At 48.4% G+C, this 20,240-nt stretch overlaps 1 protein-coding gene across 1 annotated transcript; it reads right to left on the reverse strand.

Annotated features, from left to right (window-relative positions):
* Nucleotides 1-2,117: 2,117 nt before the first annotated feature.
* Nucleotides 2,118-15,830, reverse strand: LOC142803285 (uncharacterized). Its single transcript, XM_075888413.1, has 3 exons — nucleotides 14,915-15,830; nucleotides 5,947-6,316; nucleotides 2,118-2,476 (listed from the first exon to the last, which is right to left on the reverse strand). The coding sequence occupies exons 1-3, from the start codon at nucleotides 15,464-15,466 to the stop codon at nucleotides 2,397-2,399; spliced, it is 1,002 nt and encodes a 333-aa protein (XP_075744528.1). The 5' UTR covers nucleotides 15,467-15,830; the 3' UTR covers nucleotides 2,118-2,396.
* Nucleotides 15,831-20,240: the final 4,410 nt, after the last annotated feature.

Below are 20,240 nucleotides of genomic sequence, written 5' to 3' on the forward strand. Positions count from 1 at the left end.
GTTAGGAGTTATTAAAAAAGTAAAATTACAATGATACAAAGCACAATGAATTAGGACTAGAAGTAATATGCTTCTGAAATCATATATCAGGCTGCCGTAAAGACCTAATCAGAACCATTTCGAAGCGATTAGTCAAGTTTTACCGCATTTTAATAACGAAAATATATAAAGGCAACACTAAAATGATGCCTGTTTGGTAGTTTGAATGATATTTCCCATGGCATCAAAAAAAAAAAAAAATTGGCAGCATATCCACGGAGCGAATGATGGAGGGTGGGGTGAAGCATTTGTCCGTCCATTCGTTCTTGCTTCCGTCCGTCCATCCACCCGTCTGTTCGTGCGTCCGTTCCTGCGTTCGTCCATGCGTCCATCCATGCATCTGTCTGTGTGTCCGTTCGTCCATCTATTCAACACTCCAAGTACCACCATCTCGCATGTTTTCATCATATATTCCCCATATAGAAGCACCGCCATCCAGCGGACATTCCAAGGACTAAACGAGAGGTGGCACACGCACACTTTTTACGGCTTGCGCTTCGTGTCTACTTTCCACCTTTAACCACCTTGAGTTCATGGTATATATTAGTTAACTGTATCCATGGCACTGCGGCCAACGCTCGCGAAACCTTTCCAAAACCAAAGAGGTTACGCCCAGCGAGTATAACGTAGCATACTTTCCTGTCAGATAGTCCTCAATGTACATGCCAATGGCTGCTAATGGGGATCACACCGTGCGCATTAACTAAAAGCCGAATGCTCCTGTCTCTCATTTCCCCTTAGCAGCCATTGGCATGTACATTGCACACAATGTTTTTCTTGTTCAACAACGCACAAAAGAAATCTCTCACCGGCACCACCTCGGAGACCAAATGTTATACTTGTTACATACTACAACGGCTACGAGGGACGAACGGGTGCCGCTAGAAGGAGCTTCGCCCCTAAAACTCCTGTGGCAGTACCCCAAACGTGAGGCACCAAAGCCTAATTCAGTCTGGGATGGCCTTAGTCTATCCCCATGGAAAATCGCAGGGTGTTAATTGCCGCCTGCCGCCGACATTTCCTTGCCCGCGACGCCCTCGGAAACTCTTTAAGAAGCGTGTAGAGTGGCGACCTTCGCAACAGGCAAAACATTTTTCTTCACTTTAAAGGGGAGACCGCTCCCACCAAAGAACCGTCAGTGATACTAGACTTACCGTAAGGCTGACTCCCATACGCGGACACTACCCAAGATTAATGCTTTATCTGGAACCTAGTGCAAACCGTGCAACCTGCCAGCACTCGTTCGAGACACGAAGCGGTATTAGGTGGCAGAAAGACTGCAATAACTACTATAGGAGACTTCAGTGCTTGCACCCTTGGGAGCTGCAGACAAGGTCAGCATGACTATGACCGAAAGTGCCACTGATTTCCCTGAACTTGGTCTTATTGGCATCTCTTGGCGTTGAACCTGTAGAGGCTGGTCATACACCGTGGCTTACACGATTATAAGGTGGGCAGTTTGCAATGATTAAGTTCTAAGACACATGCTCAGTGCCTTCTTACGTTACGAATAGGGTGGCTCAGAAGTTCGGCAATATCGTGTTAAATGTCGACGTCGCCTCCTCTACTGTTGTCGTTGCCTATAAATGTCGCCGCATTCATAGAGATATCCATACCGCATATTCACAGCGCTTCAATATTTTGCCAATATATATTTATTCATATTTTTCTTAATACTGGCAACTTAATAGTGATTTTAAACAAGTACAAGAACAGGTGGGCTTCCCACGTAACCAGCCAGTAATCAATCGCCTATTGTGCTGCTGGAGCTGAAATTCGCTGCATTTTGACAAGCTACGCGCTCAAAGCGCTGCTCAACGTCCCAGAAGCCAGGCTTGGTGGTTAAGTAATCAGGTTCTCGTGTCTTTACTGTGATAGCATAAATATGATGATAGCATAAAACACTGTCATGTTAAAAAAAAAGGTCAGCTTTTTTTTTCCATATCAGTTTGAAGCAACATCAGCCATTGTGCTTCGAAATTGAAAAAAAAAAGTTTTTTTATGGCGAACAATATTTCTTGCGTATTGAGCCTATTTCTGGTATTTCAATCTGAGTGCAAGATATGTTAATAGGAACAGTACGAGGCTTTGCTGTCTTAGAAACACAGGTACGATCGTTGGTGCGGCCGGTTGGTTACTACTGTTTTGTGCACAGTGGTCCATGACCACAAATACTATACTCTAAAAGCTTTACCATATATGTATGTTGGGTCCCGTTAAAACAAGGAAACAGTATAGTGAAAAAAAAACGATGTTTTTCGTAAAGTTGGCTCTGAAAGGTTGGAACTTCCACACCGGTTCTTCAGTAAGTCCCCCAGCCGCCGTATTGCAGACTAGTGCCGGGGGGTGGGGGGTCACTAGGTAGGCACGTCGGCAGTCGTTGGGCTGTCTTCAAACGAATTCGACTGATTTTCATTTGTTGGGAGGTCGGTATCAACTGTAGAAGGAAAAAATAAAAATAAAACACCATCTTAACAGGATGAAAGGACTGTACTTTTTCAATCCACTCCTTGCTCTACCCACTTTCTACGCTTGGGGCCTATCTACGCACTATCCGCACAGTCGCAACGCGCGTGGCGGGTCACCTGGCACATGCAAGCAGAGTTAAAAAAAAATGGCAGTGGCTTAACTCAGCTATGCCAGGATATACGTAGCGTTAGCAAAAATTCAGCTGATTATTCTTAGCTTTCCAGATTGTCTAGGTTTAGCTTGATATCATGCTTACTGCTGCTACAATAACACACACACGGCATACGTATTATGTGGCACATGTATATTTTCTGCTGAACGTCCAGGTAGCTTCTCTATTGCCACAAAGACGGCTCGGTGGTCAGTAAAGTAACACGCTGCTGTCTCTATGGCCCCAACACGGTATTTGGAATTGTCTGTCTTTCTGTGATAGCATAGCAGCGCCCGCACTGGCGCCAATATGTCTGTCAAGGTCATGACGTCACTCCTCTGGAAAGCTTTCCTGATTGTCTAGAATTAGCTTGATTATCATGCTTACAGCTGTTCCAATGACACACACACGGTATACGTATTATTTGGCACATGTATATTCATTTTGCCGGGCAACTACTTCGGGATCCGATGAGTTAAGCTTCTCCGCTCTAGGGCACCGTTGAGCAGCATTTGCACTCTCCTTCTCCGTGGCTATACCACAGTGGCAAACGCCAGTCAGAGGCGCTATAGCGGCTCCAGCGCAGTGTCAGGTGGCGACTGCACAGGGAAGGCGCGCGCGTCGGCGTCCATATGTCTACCAAGGCTATGACGGCACTTCTCTGCAAAGCGCACAGCGGCGGCAACGAGTCGCGCGCGGCCACGGCTGAGTGCGAGGGAGGTGCCGGCTCCGGTGCGTGACACTACTGATCGTCTGCGCAGCGCATCGAATTGCGCGCACATCGGCAGTGAGCCGCGCGCGGCGGCGGCGGAGTATCATTGCGCATGCGCAGACCAGTGCCAAGCGAAATCGGCTCAGCAAGGCCAGTGTAGCTAACGCTACAAAAGCGTTGCCGATACGCTCCTTCGCCCTTCACTTGCGTGTGGCAGGTGACCCGTCACGCGTGGTGCGAATGTGCGGATAGCGCATGTGCAGGCCCTTAAGCTGATCCCACACGAGTAGTTTCATATTCATGATTTGATAATGGAACCATAACAACTTGTCAACACATCTGTGCATCCACTCCGCGAGGGGCTTGAATGTGCAATCCCACTATGCACAGCAATCTGTGCTGCGAGCAGGCGGGTCAAATGTAACGGACCAAGAAATGTTACGGGCCGACACCAAGAAGAAAGTTGTGGACGTGACTTTTATCGTGGAACTTGTTCGAGTTCCGCGCACAAACGGACATGGACGAAAGGAAGAAGCGACGGAATACGGCGAGGACCTCGAAACACATGTGAGACGTCGATATGTAAGCACAGGTAAGCGAACCTGAATCACAACGCTCACCTAACCGTCGACTTTCGCGTTTGGTAGTGACATTCGCACGTCAGTGTTCATGTGCTCTAGTGTATACCTCATATCAATACGTTGCCATTGACGATTTAAATAATCGGTGACACGCAAAAGAAAAAAAAAAACACTGCTCCTTATAGAAATTTGCTCTGTACAGTGCTTCGATGACCCCTTGCTGCCCACAATCTTTCAATGGCTCCCGAAGGCTTCCGTTCTTCCAGGATTCACTTATTTAGGGCAAGGCTTTCGAATTAGTTTCTGTGAGTCACACTACTTTTAGGTTTAAGTGGGCCTCGGCGTTTGACGATTGGTCACCACACTCGTAAGCTGACCCGTAAGATGAGAGTTCGACTCTGTTCGCGGCGGTCGTATTATCATGATAGCAATATTATAGACACCTCCAATACTGTGTCATGTTAGTGCATGATAAAAGAACCCTGGCCGTCGGTACTGTGAGTGTATATAATATCCTGAGTCGCCATGATACATAAATTCCCACAAACCTTCCGACCATCTGCGAGTTGAACCACACAATCCTGAATACGTTTTCCATTATGGACAATTATTTCTTTCTTCCAGAATTAATCATCTTAATATAAATATATTACATAACCTCATGCTTTACCAATTTCACTAAGTGGCTGCGAGCTGTTCATGCAGAACAAGCACAACACTAACAAACTGATTAACAGTGCAGAAACAAGCGATAAAAATGGCAGACGTCACTTTGAAAAAAAAAAAAAACGTCGCTTGAGTAGAAAATTATGCCTTCGTCAGAGGGATATCGTGAATTTGTGTTGTCTATGTAGCATGGAGAGGTAAACAGAACAAAAGGGAGAAGCATGAAAAACTGATGAAAAAGAGACAGACGAGCGCCAGACATACGAAAGAGACCGATGGCGTCCGTCTGTTTCTTTCCTCCAAACTTTTTCAAGTTTTTAACTTTGCGCCGGTTACAAAATGGTCAGCAAACTAAGGTACCAACTCAACAAAAGGCTTCAGCGAAACTAAGTCGCAAAGCAGGTAGTGTGTCTTACAGGTGTCATACACGAATTTACAGGTCAGCGTGGACAAACAGAACGGTGGTTGATATTCTATCGCAAGAATGATTGAAGCCTGAGCGTGTTGTACCGCATAACTGAAGTTGGATAGCGGAGTGATTCGACAGGTGCATACCAAGCAGCCCCCCCCCCCCTCCACATTAAAGCACTGCTGTGTGCCAATTTCTTCCACGTGCCCTACCTATCTCGCTAAAGCAAGCGGAAAACAAAGTTACGATGTTACCAAGTTAATTTTCACAAAATGCGAATACATAAGAGACACGTGTACAATGGACGAGTGTTGAAACACGCTCATATGGAGTCAACACTCGCCATGTACTGTCTTTTACCTATTCGTTCTCCACTTCGATGAACTTTGAAAGATAACGCCAAGCTTTTTATAACTGTGACTTCTAGTTCTCTATAGGAGGTTTGCCCGAGGGTGGGGCCCCCGAGATCGTGGCAGCGTTTGAATGGCAGCGCGTCCATCTTGGTGGTTTCCGTGTACTGAACAGCGCTATATCCACGCACTGTCCCCTCATGTGCACTGTCACACACACATCATCTCGTTGTCACTCATAGTTTCGACAGAACCGACGAAGTGTGCCACCAGAGAAGAACATCTCGATCACTAAGGAGCACTGAAATGGCGGCACACACTGTTAGCGCCCCAAGCGGATGACGTCACTTGCAACTCTCTTATACAGCCACACTACTTGAGACATTGATCTGTTAAGCATTTATGACTACCGTTTGGCGCTCTTTCGCCACACTTAGCCCTTGCGCCGCCGAACATCATATATCATCATCTTACTCCTCAACATCACGACCATCAACAAAAACTAAAAAATATATCTCGCTACCACCCAGACAAAGGTGTACTGCTAAGGTTATTTCCTTTCAACTTACCAGAGGGTTCTGCTGTTTCCGCAACGTCTGCGACACTTAGGTATCTGCAGATCAAGGACCAAACGTCCTCGCCGATGTCAGAGAGCTGCAGCCCGCCATCACGCTGCGGACGGCACTCTACCCGCTGGGCTACGACGCCAGCTGCCCTCATGAACTTGTGTAGACTGTACCTTCGCAGCTTCTTGCGTGCCTTCTCGATCATCGCTTTGGCTTCGTCGGCATTCCCAAGGGAGCCGTCCATCACTAGCTGCCGCAGGTGGGGGTGGTCGTGGCAGAGCTCAAGGCCCAGAACGGCCTCCATGCTGTCTCGCTCGCCCAACACAAAACGGGCCGCTGCCGACACACGGCTGGCGTTGCGGTGTGTAGATTTCTGTAAGCACAAAAATAAAGCTTGGTTTTGACATTTAAAAATTATGAACATGTTCGTAAACTGCCACTCGTGAAATTACGAATTTCCATAAACTAAAGATGTTCTGAAAATGCTGAAATTTGACGTAACAGAAGGTAAATAATCTCGTAGGTTCTTCCTCGCATAAGGTGACTCGAAGGCAAAAAAAAAAAAAACGAACGCGGCTGGTGTGTCTATTTTGTCCAGCACTTGAGATGTGCAGCACTAAAAAGTAGTCAGTAATATAATCGGTAATTAACCTAGAGTTCTCTGTGCTGCGATTATAATGATATATGCTCATATGAAATCTTTTATTTGTTTTTGTGTGATTTTCTTCATATATGCGCTAGACGGCAGCAAGCCAAAACAGGAGAACGGCACTTTTTTTACACTGTGTAAGCAGCTGGCACCGCTTCTTGTAAGGTTGCCATAAAGCCTACTGTGCAAGGACAGTATACCTCCCTACTGCAATGCTAAGGCCTCCCGTTTTCATTAAGGCGCTATGAAAGGTAAGCAGTTGGCATCTCACGATCCGTGCGCTTGTATGAATGCGTGCGTGTTTGTGCGCGTGTGTACGTGTGCGTGCGCGTGTGTGCGCGCTTGTGCGTGTTGCGTGCACGTGTGTGTGGGGGCGCGCGTGCGTGTACGCGCTTGTGCGTGTGTGTACGCGCGTGCGTGTGCGTGCGTATGTGTGTGCATGCACGTGTGTGTGTGCGTGTGTATGTTGTTACGAAGCGTGCCTCCGACGACGTTACGAAGGGCGCCACGAATCTCGTCGCTGACTCCACTGTTACGAAAGACGGGGCGACGCCATCACGGTCCCGAAGGCGCCACTGCTTCGAACTCCGCCGGGAAGGTCATCAGCCGTTTGATAGCACAGGTTTCTCAGCTCGCGACTGCTTCTGCGCAGAGCTGATAGACGAGCAGACGAGACGACGGTGAGTTAACAAGGTTTATGTAGAGCATAGATACAGAGGCGTTACAAATTCGGCACGGGGGCTGAGAGTTTAGAGACGCGAAGAGCCGGGCTCTCTTCTCTGACACATAAGTCAACTGCTCGCGACGCGCCGCAGGGCTTTTTTTTTAAATGCACCGGGAGGATTCTTCGAGTAACGAAATGTCCAACCAGAAGCGCCGCTGGCCGTGAGGTCAGAATCCTCCAATGGGGTCGCCACTGGGCCGCGTCATTCTCATCGAATCCGTAGCTGCTGCGCTGCAAGTGGCTGCACCTAAGGACGAGTGACGCCGCCACGCATTGCGTCAGACTCGCCAGACAGGAAGGCGCCGATTGCTTTGAAGGGCTCGCTGTGCGTGCGCAACAGAAAGGCACCGCCGCGTGATGACGCCGTTGTGTTGTTGGCGTCAGGCGGGCTCGCGTGCTTGCCTTGACACAAATTGCCTTTGTCAGAGGCATGGACGTTCGGTGTGGACTCGCAGGCATAACAGCACCCCCACCACCAGACAATGCGCCAGAAAGACGAGCTGCTTCCACGTGGCTCGGATGTCAGGCGCACTCGTTCGCCAGGTCAATCCAGGTTCGCTTCCAGGGCCATGGGGAGAATGCAGCTCCAGACTCTGATCCAGGAACACATCGCATTCTTGAGGACGGATCCCAGCTCCACTGGCTTGTCGCCACAACTTGTCGACCATCTTCGCTCGTCTCTTCTGATGATCTTTGGTCTCAGCACTTGTCGATGGTTCTGCAACTTGTCAAGAAGGGTTCGACAACAGACAACACAGGACACAAGCAAGTGCCCTCGGTCACCCGACAGAACACCAGACAAAGTATATTACAACATATACCTAGCTACGTGTCTATAAGAATTTCGTTCCCTCTACATCAAGAGGCACATGAGGGACGCAAGACTCTTAAAATGATAACTGAATTTTTTTACACGTACAACCAACGTAACGAAATAGAATAGAAGATAAAGTTGGCTCCTTGATCTTATTCTGGACGAGAGCGCTCAGCTAAGGCTGTGATGAGGACAAAATTTTACCACGAATTGCCAGCGAGAAACCGAAAGGTGGAGAAGGTACTAACACGCACGGCTCAATGCGTCTGCATTAGCGTTTAGCTTCCTTTTTTTGTAGCGAACATCAAAGTTGTGCTGTTGGAGTATCATGCTCCACCTTAGTAACCGGCCACTTTTAGGCGACGATACTTATGCGGTACCAACATACTTATACTTGCGAGGTTGCACAGGGGAACAACGATATGGCTTGCTACGAATTGGCTCCTCACCAGTTAGCTCGATATCGTGTTCGATCACCGTCGTGTTTCCGGGACGGTCCGAAAACACGTCTTCAAACGTGGAAACGGTTCTTCTCAGGTCCTCCTTCTGGACTTCACTTAACCAAGGCTCTAGGTTCAACTGCTCCAAGATTACCTCCGATCTCCTTTCGATTCCATCACTAGTGGTCAGAATTTCTGCGCCCTCTTCCTCTGAAGCATTCAACAGCAGATTTACGACCGCTTGACGTTGAACGTATGGTTTCATCAAGCTACTGTATTAAATTTTGTTTGGCCGCCTTCCTAATTTCACTTCATAACTGGTATCAGAAGGCTTCATGGGTACCTTCCACTTGTCCGTGGATTTCCCCGCTCTCTGACAAGTGTCGCATGAGCGTACAAAGTCTTCGATATCCTTCCAGCATTTCGGCCAATAAAACTCGAGGGAAACTCTAGCCTTGGTCTTTTTTATGCCGAGATGCCCTGCCCACGCGTTTTCATGCGCCAGTTCCAATAGCTGGCGACGATAATTTTATGGCACCAAGAGCTGCTCATACCTGCGACCTTGCACATTTGTGTAGCTCCGATACAGGAGCCCTGCTTTCCCCCCTAAAAAGAAACATTCTTTTTTCCCCAAGTTTACGCTTTCCATTAGCGCTTTAATCGAGAAGTCCTCGCGCTGCTCTCGAATGAGCGTTTCTCGATCAACCCCAGTTGTTTCTCTCTCTAATAAGTTGTTTCTCTCTCTAATAAGTTGTTTCTCTCTCTCTCGATCAACCCTCGACAGCTCATTCCAACTTTCCGCTACAGGCGACAGCGTTGCATCCCTCTCGCTCTGACTCAATGGCGCCATGTCGTCTCCTCCAGCTACGGAAACCGCGCCGGTCGCTTCGGCGACGGGCCGCTCGAGTGACTGCTCAAATGACTCACACGGAGAATTTCGTGTCGGAGGTTCCGTCGACTCGCCGCCAAGGTAACACAGATCTGCTGCTTTTGAACTTTTTTCACCACATTGAACAAGATCAAGCTCCCGCGAAAGCTTCCGCGCTTGCGATCGCGTGAGGGCCGTGTACGCTAAGTTGGAGAAGAACGATTTACCCTGCTCTTTGAGAAGCTGCTCTGAGTTGTTAAAGAAAAGATAAGGAAAACTATCGGGAAGCGCGACAGATACAGCCACTTCGGTGCGAAGCTTACCGAACGCGCCTTCAATGACAACCGTAGCGATTGGTAAGCAAGTACTCTGCTCCTCGGTGACTTGCCTAATCCACGCGCATTTTCCTGTAAAGTCATCCGGAGACACCAACGAAGGATGGACAACGTCCATGGTTGCCGCTGAGTCTCGAAGCGCTCGACACGTTTTCCCATTCACACTGATCTCTTGGAGATACGGCTCTAACAACCGCATGTTCTTTTCCGATTCTCGGATTGTTGCAAAAGCAAACTTTTGCTTACAGTTATCGCGATGTGCCCTTCCTTTTTGCAGTTGTAGCAGATTCACGGCTTCCGTTTGTTTTCCGATTCTCGAATAGTTGCAAACTGTTGCTTACAGTTTATCGCGATGTGCCCTCCCTTTTTGCAGTTGTAGCAGATTAGCGGCTTCCGCGATTCAAACACCCGTGTGGCATCAGTGCTTTGTTTAGGAACCTCACTAGATTTCTCCGCGTCCGTTTGCCCTTCCCCTACAGGGTCCTTCGCAAGAGACGGGTCCCTCTTGAAATTATGGTGCGGAGCGGGTTTCCGTTGATCAGGTTTCTTTGAAAAGCCCTCTTTTCTTTCATCCTTTTCAACGTGCACTGCCCTGCTATGCAACTTTCAGGGAGTATAATACTCCTCAGCTAACTCTGCTGCCTTGTTTAGCTGTACTTCACCAAGTTTGTCCTGCAGTCAAAGCTTGACATCCTCCTCGATGCAGCGGTAGAATTGCTCCAATGCAATGCAATCTTCCACTTTATCGCGATCGTCATAAACACTTTCGTCCTTGAGTCATTCAATTAAATCAGCTTTAAGACGAAATGCAAAGTCAACGTGTGACTCATTCCCCTTTTTAGCATACCGAAACCTTTGTCTGAAAGCCTCGGGTGACAACTTATAACGTCTCAAGAGCACTTCCTTAACCTCGTCATAGCTCTCAAACGCTTCCCTTGACAAGCAAGTTATCGCGTCAGACACTTCGCCGGGAAGAAAAGGTAACAGGTTCTGCGCCCAAAGAGACTGCTCCAAATCATTTCGCTCACAGACGTGTTCAAACTTGGCGAGATATTTCGCCATGTCCTCGCCTAATACGAACGGTGGCAGTTGGTCGCGAATTCTCTGGCCGCTGACCTGAATTATCGCAAAAGCTACGCTAGGCACCTTTGAACACTGAAGGAGTGCCAATTTTATTGGTTTCAACTCAAGGCGCTCCTGTCTCTCGTTCTCCTCACGGCGTTATCGCCTTTCAGCTTCCTCACGTTCGCGAACTTCTCACCTTTCAGCTTCTTCACGTTCGCGAACTTCTCGCCTTTCAGCTTCTTCACGTTCAAGAGCTTCTAATTCTCGTCTTTCGGCCTCCTCGACGCGTGCTTTGACATTCGCCCAGGCCTCATCGACTTCCTCAGCCGATACTCCTTCATCCTTCATGATCTCGAGGATCGCTTGCTTTCGTTTCGCATGGCCTAAAGTAATACCGAGTTCCTCACAAATCTCGATGAGTTCCTTCATTTTAAGGTTCTTCATCGTTCACACTAGCCTCTTGCTGTTTGCCCCTGTCAAGAATCTTCTTGCCGTACCCACTATAATTCTACTAGCAAGGCGCGCAAGCATTTTTTTAACACTGTCGTGTTTACACCCTCTGCAATAACTTTGGTTTAAAAGCACTCTGACTTGGCTTGAAACGATCAAAGCTCGCTCGCCAATGCTTCACACAGCCCTTCTCTAAAACTACTATAACCTGAGCTAGAGTAGTCTGGTGAACTGAGGGGAAAACAGGCACTCACCGCATCGATGTCGCTGATGCCGGCCGATCCCGCAGCTGCCAACCACTGTTACGAAGCGCGCCTCCGACGACGTTACAAAGGGCGCCACGAATCTCGCCGCTGACTCCACTGTTACGAAAGACTGGGCGACGCCATCACGGTCCCGAAGGCGCCACTGCTTCGAACTCCGCCGGGAAGGTCATCAGCCGTTTGATAGCGCAGGTTTCTCAGCTCGCGACTGCTTCTGCGCAGAGCTGATAGACGAGCAGACGAGACGACGGTGAGTTAACAAGGTTTATGTAGAGCATAGATACAGAGGCGTTACAAATTCGGCACGGGGGCTGAGAGTTTAGAGACGCGAAGAGCCGGGCTCTCTTCTCTGACACATAAGTCAACTGCTCGCGACGCGCCGCAGGGCTTTTTTTTTAAATGCACCGGGAGGATTCTTCGAGTAACGAAATGTCCAACCAGAAGCGCCGCTGGCCGTGAGGTCAGAATCCTCCAATGGGGTCGCCGCTGGGCCGTGTGATTCTCATCGAATCCGGAGCCGCTGCGCTGCACGTGGCTGCACCCAAGGACGAGTGACGCCGCCAGGCATTGCGTCAGACTCGCCAGACAGGAAGGCGCCGATTGCTTTGACGGGCTCGCTGTGCGTGCGCGACAGAAAGGCACCGCCGCGTGATGACGCCGTTGAGTTGTTCCTGTCAGGCGGGCTCGCGTGCTGGCCTTGACACAGATTGCCTTTTTCAGAGGCATGGATGTTCGGTGTGGACTTGCAGGCATAACAATGTGTGTGTGTGTGTGTGTGTGTGTGTGTGTGTGTGTCTGTGTGTGTGTAGGTGCGTGCGGGTGTGTTCATGCGACATACACAACAATTATTTGCACGCGACCTTTTCCGTGAGACATACATACTCGTGTATCAAGTCACTGTCATTGGCTTACTTTCTGAGCAGGAGCCACGGTTTCACTAAGTGACTCTAAGCACTTATTGCTGGACACAAGCTTCTCCTTTTTGTACGTTTGTGTCCCTTGTGCGGAATCTTATTCCTGCTAGAGATTGACGCAAGAACGCTCGCGGTCAGTACTCGCTCGTCGGTAGTACCATATCCCTTCAATACTTTTGAGGGTAATGGTAGAGCTAATAAGGGTCTGTGGAAGTACTCGGCAGTAAAGCAGTACTCGTATGCACTGGGAGCACGCCTCTTTTGCATGAACCGTAATTTGGCCTACAGTACTCTACAAGTAAAATATTCTGCACTGCCTGTGGACTTAAAGTGCCCACGAAGAGGCCGGAAAGCGCGGCTTGACAGACTCTGTGTTCTCTGAACCTTTTTGTGACTGACCTGCTGCAGCAGCCAAGCAGTGGGTAGCGTGGTGCTGAGCGGAGGTGTCGAACCACAGGCCCATGGACATCAGGAGCAGAGGGCCTTAACAGAAGTTTACTTCTTGCAAAAGGACAGAATCCTTAAGGTAAAGATTTGTCTGACGACAGGGCTCGACTGGCTATTTATATACAGTTAACATCTCTTCTTAATGAAACGCCTTTATTTGAAATATCATGCCCCCATACGAGTGAGCATTTGAAAGAAACGTCCTTCTGACCCACATAGTCACCGCCTCGAAAAGGGCACCCACTTAATTTTCTCTCCATAACCGCCCCGAGCCAAGACAGAGGGGCGGAGGAAGTTGGCCTTTCTTGATTTCTGTCCAGTTCTGACGGTCGGTGGCAGCAATCCACACCTGCAGATCCCTCGTCACGAAACAGGTACCGCGAAAGATGAATCTCCACTCCCGGGCCCGCGCATGCATTCCACCACCACCGCATTTCTCACAGACTCGAAAGGTGAAGACCAGTCGTTTGCGGGTATTGCTGCGTCTTTGCCGGGCGTGCAGGTAGAAGGAACAAACACGTTCTCCGAAGTGAGAGAAATGGCGGGGGTTCAATGTGTCCAATAAGCCTGAAGTACTCTTCTATGGTCGGTTGGCACAAAGCCTTGCAAGTGCTTTTAACAACCTCAATAAAGTGTGCATCATCATCATCATCGTCGTCATCATCATTATTGTTGTCATCGTCATCATCATCGAAATGTTGCGATCTCTCGCCGAAGATTTCACGGGCACAACCATCGTTGGGAGAGAGCTGCCCTACCATTTAACTCAAAGAAACCCGGTTTTCGAGGAAGCCACGTACAGTAAGGCGCGAGCCCAACAAATACCCAACAGGCACGCACCTCATGGATGCCATGTCACGCCACAGCCACAGAATGTCACCGCTGCCTGAGCCTTCAAGCAGGCGCAATCTATTTAGAAGTGTTGGTATTTGATGGCACGGTGCTGTACTGCGGTTATTCTGTGTGACCACCCACATTTTCGCAGAGCTGAATATCCTACTCGGTTTAGTGCCGATATTACAAGGCATATCCGCTTTCACGTTAGAAATTCTATATAACACCAAACATTGACGTGGATTAGTGACAAATTATGACGAACATAAATGACAGTTCATAGCATGCCAATCCTGTCATACATGTAATTTATGGTGTGATCGATATGCCGCGGTATATAGGTGTGCGCACGGCTGTTTAGGTAACTGGATATATACCATAAACTGAATATGACGTGAAGTGAGTGTACGACTAATGATAAATAACGGGTCATCACTTGAGGATAATGACATCAGGGTCGTATACACCATGATTTACACAACAAAGTCTTGGCGCATTCAAGACTGTCCAACGTGATATAAACGAAAATCGATGCGGTGGGACGTGGGACTTCAACGATCACAGTGCAGATGACAGGTCAAGCATTGCATATACGTACCAGCGTATACATTTCTTTAGCCGAGCATATGCCAAATTACCGGTGCATTCACAAATGCATGCATGGTAAACATTCGACGGCTAAGCACATGTCGTAACATAAAATACTTGATTCATATCAAGTCCAAACACTGCGGTGTATGCAGTTACACGTGGCCTGCATTGCTTCACATCGATTCCCGCAGTGCGTGGAATCTGCCTAGTTTTGTTTCATAATACACATGCCAAGATATGAATGTCATGACTTCTCGCGTTTTTCGTGCGCTCACGCCATGTCATGCAAAACCTGATAGGCAAGCTTAAGAAATTGTCGTAAGAGCACTGAGTCACATAAGGTCAACTATATAGACCGAAAAGCGAACCAGCGAAGAGCGGGCTAGTTTTTGCAGAACTCAAAAGGTCATTTATCGAACAAAAAGAAAAACACAAACACAAAAACAAGGAAAGCGCCACAAGCACGGGCGCTGCCATCGTGTCACCTTCCTTCGTCCTATCTTCGGAGAGTTTTTTTTTAAGCTTTTGACTTTTGAGACAGAATGTCTTGCACAAAGAGGAGCAACCCATACGATACCTGTATTTCCGCCAGTGCAACGCAAGTGATGCTGTCCAAACTGAACGGAGGGTCTTCAAGGACGTTGTGTCTTCTGGTAACCAGGCTGTCCCAGGCAGTGCGAGACGTGTATTGAAACTTGGTGAGGCGCCTGCTCCTGCGAGCGGCATCTGCCAGCGCGGCCAGATCGCCAATACCGAGTTGCAGCCCTTTGATGACCACGCTGCAAAGGTTGGTGTTGGACGCTAAGGCCAACGACAGTCTGCAAGGAACGCTACGCGACTGCGCTTCTGTCATGGATAGCCTGCGGATGCACAACGAGATCTCGACGTCGGTGAGCACCGAGGATGACGACAGGTACGCGCACAAATCAGCGAAGTTACGTTCCTTGAAAAGGTCACAGCTCACGCGGAGCGATGTCACGTGTTTGAAATGACTGAAGACCGGCTGCGTATTGCTTAAGATCATGACGGCAAAAGCTGAGTGGCCTGCGTTAACAGTCACTCTGTCAATGTGGACGCACTCCGTCAAGCTGTGCAAGGCCATCGATTGCACGTGGTGGTCAGCAATCATGACGCGATTGCACAGTCCGCGCTCTCTGATCTCCAGACATATTTTCAGGAGGTCGGTTCTTGCAGGCAAGTGCGTGATAACTAGCGACCGCAAGCTGTCGCTCACGGCAACAACTTCGAGGAAGGCTTCGAACGCCACTTGGTCAAAGGTTCTGAAATCAATCCTTAGCTTCCGAAGCGAGGAAGTGTGGCGCAGAGCTGCGAGCCACGGTTCAACCGCTTGAACGCCAACTTCAACCACTGGAAAGTGAAAGTCTCTTAAAGTGGCCAATGAATAAAGACAACCTTGACATGCGGACGAAGGCAGCCCAAGGGAGCGTAAGGTGGTGTTCTGTGCGACTACTCTGGCAAACGGTGCAATCTTCTGCGCACTGCAAAAAGAAAAAAAAACGTGCAAATTACTGTCATTACAATATGCTTATAATATTCATGTAATGTTGTTGGGCATTAAACGCAGAATGCGAAGAGGTTAGGAAATGGGCTCTTGGAAAAAACGTTGAAGCCTAAATTACATTATGCTCACATTGTCTCAATTCATTATACAGGCGCATAGCATGCTGGCGCATGCCTGGTACATCCGTTTAAAGAGCACACTGGCAGCGACTAAAGAACCTTACGCAATTTGTTAAGACATGTTTAGGAAAGCGTCGGTCATTGGTGTCTGTGAACGCTTATTCTGGAGTTTGCCGATAAAAGCACCAAAACGTTTTGAGTGTGCATACTTCATGCAAGAAGGCGATAATTTTTAAAGAGACATTTTCACGCCCAATGCTTGTTTCTTGCGCCTGCAGCGCCATGACGGCCAGAACGGTGAACTACCATGATGCATCATTCAAAGCTGACACATTCATTTTTCCTTGGGCACAAGCACTTCTCTAAAGGTGATATTTCATTGTGTGGTAATGAATTCACTGGCAATAACCGTAGAAAATGTCAGTTCACATTTCTTGTCTTCATTCAGGAGTAAAGATTCAGTCACCAGCTTCTACGAACGCTCAGAGCGGTAGCGAATCAACTGAAAAACATTCCCTAACCAATAATTCTGCCATGCGTTAGACATGAAAAAGAGACAGCCTATATAAGCATTTACTTGTGTACCCGTCATCTCTTGCTCAGAAGTTAGGTTAGTGCAATCTAGGTCAAAAGCCGTAAATTCAATGGACGCCACCGTGTTTCTGACGCCAAAGCGTCGGGATAATCCTTGACGCTTCCAGTTAAATGGGGGAAATACTTTCCCGAAACACTGTAGGGGTCTTGCGCACGCGCGATAAGTCTGACGCTGTTTCTGGCCGCAAAAGGTAGAGCTAGGTGATTGTTATCAACTTTCAACTACCTTCGAATAAAACTGCATCCATGGCACTGCCGCAACACGTGTACGCTAACGACAGATGTTTTCATCGCAGTGCCATCGTGAAGTAGTTTTAGCCTGTACACGAGAACTCGGAATAACACTTACACAAAGTAGCCGATTCAAATGCGTCGCTTCACGGTCTGACATTTCTGCCATACATGATTTGGCAACTCCTGTCACTCCATCTTCGTGGATACTAGAGTTACTGTATATGCTACCTTTGCTAGCATGTACAGTAACTCTTGTAAATACATACGCACGGTGCCCCTCCTTGCTCTAAACAGACATTAAAGGAAGATTGAATAAAATACAGAATAAAGCTATGAAAACACTGCAATTCTACTAGGAAGGCGTGTTCCGATAAGCGTAGTTTAATTGACATATTGTTCAACAGTTTGTTGCATTTTATTTTTATAATTATCAGTTTGCACGGGGCAACGCACGAACGACTCCTGTCCTCAAACAAGTGACGCCCGGTGTCCTCACATGTTCCCTTAGCCCAGCGAGAGCAGGCCATACGTTTGCTTTGTCCAGCTATAGTTAATGTATATCGCTCCTCCAAGAGCAAGAGTTTCATCATTGTTTTCCAGGTGCTGCTCGCTCCGCCTGCTGTGGTCCCTGCGACACTATTCGCCTAGCGACATCACGTGGAGAAGTAAATCCTTTGCGCTGCACATAAGCCAACCCTTTTGCAGACAACGCCTGTACATTGCATGTTCCAGCCGTCCGAGTGCTATTATTCTCATCGCTTGCTTATTAGATGCAGCTTGTCGAAATACGTACGACCTAAGTGCATTATTTTGTGAAGTGTAGAACCAATGTTGATTTTGGTTTTAGACGCCTCAAATCGGCTCACACAGACGGCGTAGTGGAGGGCTTCGGATAATTTTGATCAACTGGTCCGGTTTAACATGCATGCTCTTCAATCGCACCACTCTGACATCAAATACCGACATCTCCTTCACTATCACGTCGTACTATCATTGTCTCAGTGAACATGGTAAGACAGAGTCACGAGCGAAATCTCTCCTACATGCCGCCAGTGCATTCTGCGTCGAGAGAAGTTGTACCTGTTGTGTGATAAAACCTGACAGCAATTCCGGGGCATATATGCTATACATACTGTGAATTGATTGTAGGGCACCAGCTTCACTTTGTTGTTCTGTAATCTCTCGGTAATTACATGCTTTTGAGCATACTTTGCCACAGAAATGAAGATTGTAGTACGTCTCTTCAATAATCAAGCAACAAAATTATGGCACTGTAAATTATGCCAATTTTTTTATACACGCACAGTTAGGCTATAGGTAAATGAAAGGAGAAAAACGCTGGTTGTATCTTACATAAACACGAATACGCAGATATGCAACATATCCTTCGGAAATGCTCACACACTACACGGCTTTTCGATAACCAAACCCGGATCTCCTTGAGTCGCGTTGGCTCGATGCTCTGGCTAGCTCAGAATTCTAAGACTAAATTTGCGCTACCCAGCAGGCCCGGAAAGCAGCGAAAAGCTAAATTTTACCACGACCACCTCGGTGGCCTATCCCCGGTCACTAATCTGCCGGGTTTAAATAATAAAGTTTTGTTCATTCCAATACGCGTACCCCTTAATCAGCCGGTTGTGTCGGTTGCATAACAAATACATTCGTGAAATGCAGACAAGAAGTTTTACTGGAATCATTCGAACGAAAGAAACGGTGCAGATGACTCAGTGGCATCAGTGTTAAATCGCGGCTCGTCTGCTGACCCAAAAGTCGTGGGATTGAATCCCGGCTGCGGCGGCTGCATTTTCGATAGAGGCGAAAATGCTGTAGGCCCATGCGGTCAGCTTTGAGAGCGCGTTAAAGAACCCCAGGTGGTCGAAATTTCCGGAGCCCTCCACTACGGCGTCTCTCATAAATATATGGTGGTTTTGGCATGTCAAACCCCACACATAAATGTTGGAGTGCGATTCGTAAAAGACGGCGTGGCTTGCGTTGTCTGGCATGTGTAACTACCACAAAACGTTCACTGTCGTACTTGTTGGACGCCACTAAAACAGACACGAATGCAACCGGCTGTCGCCTGCTGCAGCTGCGACCATCTTATGCTCCACAGGCTCGGCACTACCTCACGAGCAGGTGCAGGAGATTCATGAACTGTACTAGCACGGCAGCTGCCCCTTTTCGAAACAAATGCCGCGGTGCCACCGCCACGTAGAACTCGTGAAACAAATGTCGGAGTGCAGCGCCTCCGTGCGGCTGAAACAAACGGACCTATCAAGCGCACTTGAAATACTTACAAGCCTTCATGATCCAAACAGAGGTCCATGTTGAGTTCCTCCAGAGTCGTCATGCTGCAGAGCGCTTCGACCAGTCTCGACAAGGCGTTGCCCGGATGTTTGAACACGCCTATGGCCTTCAGCGTCAGTTTCCTTAACGTGGCGTCCTTCTTTTTTAGATATCTGGAAAACAAATAACCGTCGCTGGGAAAGTAGGCGCAAAATACACACTCCGGCACCACAAGCTCGGTGATGGTGTGGTTCCAAATGAGCGCCCAGGCGAGTCGACGAACAGTATCCGTGCTAAGCGTGAGTACCGACACGTCGAGGCTACTGAGGTGCTCCATCCTTCGCCCCATCAGGGGTCCCTTCAAGCACGTGTCGCGACGTGATGGCGTATTGCAGTTGACCGACGCGAACTCGAGTTCTTCCAGATGTGTCAGTTGGTTCACCACATGCAGAACGTTTACATTCGCCTCACCTGCTTGGTCCAACGCCAAGCGTACTATCACGCTCTTCACGTTGGGGTTGTACCTCAGAGCGGCCAAAAGGGAAGTCGGTTGCGTCATGCTGCCATTTATCTCTACTGCCGTCACGCATTTGTGCTCGGACAGAAGGTACTCGGCGTACTGAAGAGCCGCCTCCTTGCGCCGTTCGTCCATCGTGCAAGGCATAGGCCACGGGGACGCGGGAGCCGGAACCACGGCCAAACGGAGGCCGCCAGGTCGTCGTTGGTCTTCAACCAGCTCCAAAGAAGCGCCGAGCAGCAGTTCTCTGGTACGTCGTAGGTACAGTAGTAGCTGGCAGTCCGAGTCGCCTTCCTTGGTGCATGGCTTGCGTAGGTGAGCAGGGAAGGCTCGTGCGTCACCGCTGTCGCAGTGGGCATACTCTGCGCATGGCGCCATCTGCGCATTGGCCATGATATGTTGGTCCGTTTGGTGAAAATAAAAAAGCTGTGGAGTAGTCGTTGCTTATTGAAATTTATGGCCTGCAGAAGGAATGAAAAACGATAAGAATTAGCCTTGAAACTTTTCTTATGCTACAGAGCTTACTCAAAATTTTCAGTGGCACCTCCACCATTGTCACCAATCACTGATCACAATAACCAATCACAGTAACACCACTTTCGAAGAACACTGCGGAGTGTATGAGCAGGAC

The sequence above is a fragment of the Rhipicephalus microplus genome, chromosome 3 (assembly GCF_043290135.1).
Source record: "Rhipicephalus microplus isolate Deutch F79 chromosome 3, USDA_Rmic, whole genome shotgun sequence".
NCBI classification, from domain to species: Eukaryota; Metazoa; Arthropoda; class Arachnida; order Ixodida; family Ixodidae; genus Rhipicephalus; species Rhipicephalus microplus.